This window comes from Bos grunniens, chromosome X, assembly GCF_055505025.1.
Source record: "Bos grunniens cultivar Pamir isolate PY7600 chromosome X, Bosgru_T2T1.0, whole genome shotgun sequence".
NCBI classification, from domain to species: domain Eukaryota; kingdom Metazoa; phylum Chordata; class Mammalia; order Artiodactyla; family Bovidae; genus Bos; species Bos grunniens.
This window is the reverse complement of record NC_141194.1, coordinates 53373616-53380475: the sequence shown is the minus strand read 5'-3', so window position 1 is coordinate 53380475 and position 6860 is coordinate 53373616. Positions and strand designations below refer to the sequence as shown.

The 6860-nt window shown below is 41.3% G+C and overlaps 1 protein-coding gene across 5 annotated transcripts; it reads right to left on the bottom strand.

Annotated features, from left to right (window-relative positions):
* Positions 1–270: 270 nt before the first annotated feature.
* On the bottom strand, positions 271–5838 carry LOC147340373 (diphosphoinositol polyphosphate phosphohydrolase 3-beta). 5 transcript variants are annotated; one of them, XR_015159387.1, is made up of 4 exons: positions 5640–5835; positions 4834–5389; positions 2516–2594; positions 271–1070 (listed from the first exon to the last, which is right to left on the bottom strand). XR_015159387.1 is itself a non-coding variant. In XM_086388752.1 (3 exons), coding segments are annotated over exons 2-3 (495 nt in total). In that variant the 5' UTR covers positions 5328–5389; positions 5640–5838; the 3' UTR covers positions 271–1069. The 5 variants fall into 5 exon arrangements, 3 of the variants coding, with proteins under 3 accessions (XP_086244878.1, XP_086244876.1, XP_086244877.1); XR_015159386.1 differs by having other exon boundaries at positions 5707–5833; XM_086388752.1 differs by lacking the exon at positions 2516–2594 and having other exon boundaries at positions 5640–5838.
* Positions 5839–6860: the final 1022 nt, after the last annotated feature.

The window sequence follows — 6860 nt, the reverse complement described above, 5'->3', positions numbered from 1 at the left end:
CTTTCAATCCTCTGCATTCTCACATACAGAATCCAGGTGGGATGAGGATCTAGCTGAGTGTATTGGAAAAGGGGATGAAAACTATGGCCAACTGAATCAGTGAGAGGTAATAAAGAAACCTAGGCAAACTAAGTGGCATGATTAACTTTGGAAACTGCCTGTAGCAGTTTTTGTTGCCTCTGACATCAAATAATACAGTATACTGAATCTGTAAAATTAGAAAAGCAATCTTTTCTTCAAAGAAATGTTAAGATTACATGAAAGAAGTGGTTAGAGCAGTGCAAAAACATTAACTTTATTATTTGTATATTGTAAAACTTTTATTAAAAGCACATCATCTTATTATGTTCATTGTATTTATTTTTATAATTAGTTTTACAGCAAGTGGTATTCTTGAATAAAATTTTAAGCAAATTAACAACAGTACAAAAACACTGAAGTTGTTACACAAAGGACTGATTCTATAAAATTTTGCCCTACGTGATGTAAAAACCGTGCTATCCACTGCATGGTATGACATAGCAATAGGAGTAGTAATTGTTGTCCTTGAATATCCTACAACTGCCTTGAAAAGTTTCCAAAATGTCTTATTCAGAAAAGCCACACACATGGTGCCTGGAGAGCATATAGCACCAGATTGGAAGGGGAATGTTTTGCCATTATAATTATATGTAGTGATTATAAAATATTAATTGAATCAAAGAACCTTCAGTGATGTCAACCATATTTCAAGTAGTGTCTCAGGGGCAGAATATGCAAAGAATAAGGAGATGTGGTTCTTGATTTCAAGGATATCATAGTCTAATAAAGAAGGCAGACATATCCAAAAAAAGCACAACAAAAGGCTACAGGTGCTGAATAAGAGTCTGTTCATGTACAACAGTAAAATCACCAGGGCAAGAGAAGTCAGCAAAATAGACAGGGAAGGCATGTCTCAAGATGCAGGAAGAAAACCAGATGAGCTGTCTCCTTGGAAGCATGGAAGTGCTCACCTATACTTGACAATTCCATTTATTAATGGTTCACATCATTGGTTCTTTCAAACAATCCTGGACATCTTTGCTGTTCATCTGGAGAAACAAACCAACATAAAATTAGAAGGCTTATATTAATTTAACAATTCTTCCAATTGATAAACTTACAAAGGCTTTATTATCTGCATCATTCACTTCACATTTGGAAAGCCTTCCCAGAATTATGTAATGCAGCTGCAATGTGAGTCTGGATAAGCAGCTGAGGAAGTTATAAGTCAATATATGTTACAAAACAAAAAAATCTGGAAAGAAGTGATACCAGAAGTTTTGCAAAAGGGGGAGTGGTCATCTAAGACATAAAAAAAAAAAAAAAAAACACACATAAATTTCATGTTCTGGACTCTAGGCTTATGGGAATTATTGGTTCCTAGCCAGTGGCCACACAACCATGCAAATAGGTAAGTACAATAAATTGTAAAAACCATGACACACACAGGAGAGGGTATCTTGACCCAGGTGGTCAGGAAAGGCTTCTCATAGGAAAAGTTTATGAAGTAACCATTTTTATTATCTTCAATTTTATATTAAAAACCCTGAGCATCAAATAACTTGGCTGAAGTTACAGAATTAGCAAAAAGAAGCAGTTGAAAACTGCTCATAAAAATATCCAGTTTTACTTCAGTTACCATAGTGACCTTTCCGATTCTCATAATGCTATTTGCCCATAAAATATTTAATATCTGTTAAATATAGTATAACAGTTTATCAGAAGACAACTACCAGGAAAACACTGGTGAAACCCTGGTAGTGCCTGGTGGCTTCCCTATATGGGACACCTGGAAGTAAAATATTTGTCCCCCAAATATATTTGTGTGTGTACATATTCAGACACAATTTATTTAAAATTTTTTATACATTATAGACACAGCACCAATTATTTTCAGTGTTTCTATGTATTTATAATTAATCTCTAATGTTGCCTCTCTATAAATTAAAAGAATAAAATATTTGAGCAGCTGAAAATATATGCTGGTTATAAAACATGCAGAAAAAAATTTGATTCATTGCTGCAAACCTCAATTATCTATGGAGAGTACTCTTTTTCCCTTTTTACCAAGGGGAAGGCTGAAAAACCAAACAAACAACATATAAGTGACTTTAACACTCTTAGAAGGAAAAAAAAATCAACTGTACATCAATCTTTGGAGCGCTGAGGCGGTAGAAATTTTTTACATGATCTCTGCTCATCTGTTTAGCTTGAAAGGCTTGGTCTTAAAGAGAAAAAGAGAAGTCTCCTTGGAGCTTTAAACTATTTCGACTAGGCTAAGTTCCAGAGAATATTTCACAAAAGCTACTTAAATGAACCTAACAGTCAATCCTAAAATATAGCATGACATATTCTAAATGTTTCTGGCAAAAGCAAACAAACCCACAATGTATTTATATGCTAAATTCTTAACAAAGGGTTAATATGAATACTGTATATTTTTGCCTTTGTCAGACACTTAATTTAAGAACCAAGTAAGATGATGCATTATTACCTCTAAGAATAACAAGTTAAGGCTCCAAAGTATTTGTGACAGCATTTCAGATGGAAGGGGTTTTTATCTGCAAAAATATCTGTAAAATAAGAACCCAGTATATCTGCTGTGTTAATGTTAAGGTAGAATTTAAGAACCCTCTTGAATAACTAGGTTATTGGGGGAAAATATCTTTGGGGCTATTTGAGATTATATGAATAGTAAAGGTCAAGTTGTTTGGAATTAAACATATGTGCTCAAATATATATTTGATATAGATCACTTTTGCAGAGGAAAATTGAAAAATACACAATAATTAATTAATCAAATGAAATAATTCAGATAATAAACTGTCATTTGTTTTTAAAACTCATTCATTTTTTAGTTTACTTCAATGGCATTAGTACAGAAAATGTTTTGTGAACTGAAACTTGCACTTTATCTGTACTTGAAAGTGTAATAAGATTTGTTTTCAAAATAGTAGTACCAAATTTCTTTAGAAAGTGAAACAGAACCCACTTTTTAGAAGCAATCATATAAGCATGTTACTAATTTATAGAATTAAAATGCAACCAAATAGAGAAAAATATTTGAGTATTTTGAGGAACAAAACACATACAGCACACAAGGGAGCAGCACAAAAGAGTATATGTTCTAAAATTCAATATAAAGTTTAAAAGTAGAACTACTCTATGGTCTTAAAAGATAGAAGGGCAGAGTACTGATTAGGAAGAGGAATGCAATGGACTTTTGAGTTACAGGTAATGTTATTAATAATTTCTGGATCTGAACTCTAGTTACATGTATTGCTCACTATGTACAGATTCATTAAGCTGTAAAGATTTGTCAACTGTTCTGCATGTATGTTGCACAACAGTAAAATATGAATTAATTTAACAAAGGATAACTTCCATTAAATCTTTAGCAGTAATTGTGTTTTAAAACAGGCTACTTTCAGGACTAACAAAATGTTTGAAATAACTATTACTTTCTATCTTATTATTTACTAGAAGGATGTTTTAAAAATGCTTAAGTATTATGTATGGAATAACTTTTTCAACCTGAAGCCCAATTTAGAAAGTAGATTTTCCATCTACCTAACTGCCGACATGGCTAGAGGAATAAAGGTAGTTCCAGAAGACAGACCTATACATTTTAGATAGGATCCCTAAACAAGTCCTGAAGCAAATGTAAGTAAGAGCTTTTACTTAGACACCCAAAAAAGATTGTCATGTGACACAAAACCTAATCCAAAATCTTCACAAGAGATTGTTCAGACATCTTAACAGTTTGAGAAGTCAGTAGTAGCTGAGTAGCTAAGAAAGCTAACTCCCTCAATTGGGATGAAATTACCATATAATATTCCAGTTCTTTGACTACTGATATTCAGACAAGTTTAACTTGACTATCACAAATTCAAATACGCAAACTTTCTTTCAAAGAATAGTTTATACTGAGAACCATAGTTGTTCTAGGGCACTGAGAAAAGAGCAATGGAAGTTGGAAGTTGAGCATGCTAAATCACACTTGGAATACAGTTTTCATAATATGTACATTATCAGGACAGTACATAACAACCTTCTCGAGAGAGTGTTTACTCTATAAAATGGTATTTTGCTAAGCTACATTTGGGCTAAAAAGGTAATGGTTATTTCAAGTAAGAAGTAAAAAAATATCAGTTATGAAAATATTCTGAAACTCGAATTAACAACATATGAATAAAGCAATTTCTGAAAAGGGCAAATTAGATCACATATCTGAACATGCAATTATTGCTCAGTGCAGAAAGAGCAAATGATGTAAAATTTCTTAAATACTTTTTTGAAATTCAAAACTGGACCGTCAAACCAATTCCCATCACAGAAGGGCTTGCTGACAGGACTAAAGCTGTGAATGAGAAAACAACTTAAAAAAAATTAATGAAAATGCCACACAACCAAGGTGATCAGATTTTAAAGGCCCTCAATACAATACAAACCACAAGACTGGTACCAAAAGTACACATGCACACAAGCGCGTGCATGCACATACACACACATCCCAAACTCTGGGTGACCAGTTAAGGCAACTTAAAAAACCCATGTGGCTTTGGCTTTCTGAAATGTTATCAAGTGTTACCAAGAAGCGATTCTGAAAGCATCTGAAAAACGTGCAAAGTGCCTGAAAACAGTGCCTGGCAACTGAGACAGTTTGCAAGCATGATTCAGAGGTCTGCCAAGGAAACAAAAGAAGCCTCCCTCCTCCCGGTGAGACCGCACAAGGCAACAAGAGAGGTGCTCCAGGCACTACTTATTGTCAGGTAGGCGGAAAGCAGAAGTTTGTGCACGAGCGGTACATACTAGGGATCGCCCTCCGGCGGGGACGGGGCCACGGAGTTTCCATTGGTTGGGGAACCGCCCAGCTTTAGTTTTTGCAGATATTCGGCATGCACGGGCTTGTGGCACTGGAGAACCTTGATCGCATCTTCGACTTTGAACCACTCTCGCTTCCTCCCAATGCTAACCGAATCTTCCCAATCCTCCAGAATCTCAGTGACAGTCAGTACATACACGTACGTTCTGTGCTTGCGATCTTGGTTCTGCTCGAAAATGCCCAGGAGCCGGCCTAACTTCCCCTTGACTCCCGCTTCTTCAAACACCTCGCGGACGGCCGCACCGCCCGGCTCCTCCTCGGGCTCCATGCCCCCGCCCGGCACGATCCAGCGGTCCGGGTACCGACTGCTACTCACTAACAGCACCTCGTCCTCGCGCTCGCTCCGGAAGCACAGGCACGCCGCCCGCTTCTTGAACCCCTCCGGGTCGTAGGTCCGCGTCTGGTTCGGCTTGCACTTCATCTTCGAGGCCGTCCGCCGCCGCTCAGGTCCCCGCCGCAGCCGGGTCGAGGGGCTCCAAGGTGCTGGGGAGAGAAAGAGCCGCGAGGAGGGGCAGAGAGTGAGAGAGAGAGAGGGGCCTCAGCTCAGGAGCCCCAGGAGCTCAGGGAAGATAAGGCGGGGGCGGGGACGGGGGCGGGGGCGCGCGAGGTACGTCAGTCGGTCCGTCCCCCGCGCGGCCGGGGGTCCCGAGCACAGACGCCAGAGTGGAGGAGGTGCCGCCCCCGCCCCCGTCCCCGCCTCCGCCCCGAGCCCGCCACTCTGCGAAGAGCCCACTCGCGTCTCCGGTGCGCGTCTCCGTCCGTCCCTCCTTCCCTCCTCAGCCGCCCAGACCAAAGCTGACCGAGGTGATGCGCATTCGCGCGCGCGTCCGCGTCCCCAGGCACGTGCGCGTTCCCGTCGGAGGGCGGGGGTCTCGCGGCTCCCGCAGCGCCAGGCGCCTCTGGCGCACAGCGCAGGCGCCTGGCACTTCTCCGACTGGGAGTCTCCGTCCCCCAGGGTGAAATGCACCGCATTGTGACTTGGGCCAGCTTGTTTCCACGTGTGCCTTTGACCCACACGTGGCTGTGGCGCGGCCAGACCTCTTCAACCTCTCCATCAGGTCGCAGAAAACACACGCGCAATCGTTTTACACACAGGACCACAAGACGGATGGTCAAGTGCATAAGGTTGTAGTCATCTCCCACAATGAAGAGTACCGGCTTACTTATAGGAAGGCCTCGGTTTTGTCAAGATGATCCTAGGTATTGGGCGAAAGAGTACCGAATCATTGCTGAGTCATTTCGTGCAGTTTTGTTTTTTCAACAGGTTCTTCACTTGGCCAGGCATCTTGGCACAGTGCATGACTGAACAGCTTTCTTGAACCTACCCCTGTTGACATCTTACCTAACCTCTGGTCCCTGGTTTCCTCATCAGTAAACTCCTCACCTGCTTGGTTCAGACCTTTGCACTTTAGGTCATATTCACCCAACAGCTGGAGAGCCACCCAAAGCAGTGTTTTATTCAATCCCAAGAATCTCTCCCCTCCACACACTTCACACGTCTCTCTCTCTCTCATTGGGAAGCACTGGTTGAGGTTTTGGGAAACATGCCTCTGGCAGTCCCTTCATATTTTACATTTTGAGTTTCAGAAGCCTCCTGGCCTGGGACTCCAGCAAGGCCACTTGGTGATCTCTCACCTCTGCTGCTGCTGCTGCTAAGTTGTTTCAGTCGTGTCCGACTCTGTGCAACCCCATAGATGGCAGCCAACCAGGCTCCTTCGTCCCTGGGATTCTCCAGGCAAGAATACTGGAGTGGGTTGCCATTTCCTTCTCCAATGCATGCATGCATGCTAAGTCGCTTCAGTCCTGTCCAACTCTGTGCGACCCCATGGAGAGCAGCCCACCAGGCTCCTCTGTCCACAGGATTCTCTAGGCAAGAATACTGGAGTGGGTCTAGCCATCCTATACCCTTGGCCAAGAAGTGGCCTCCCCACAACCCCAGATATAACAACCTAAA

Excerpts from the sequence above, each read along its gene's own strand:
- LOC147340373 (XM_086388752.1), bottom strand. The coding sequence starts at position 5,327 with ATGAAGTGCAAGCCGAACCAGACGCGGACCTACGACCCGGAGGGGTTC.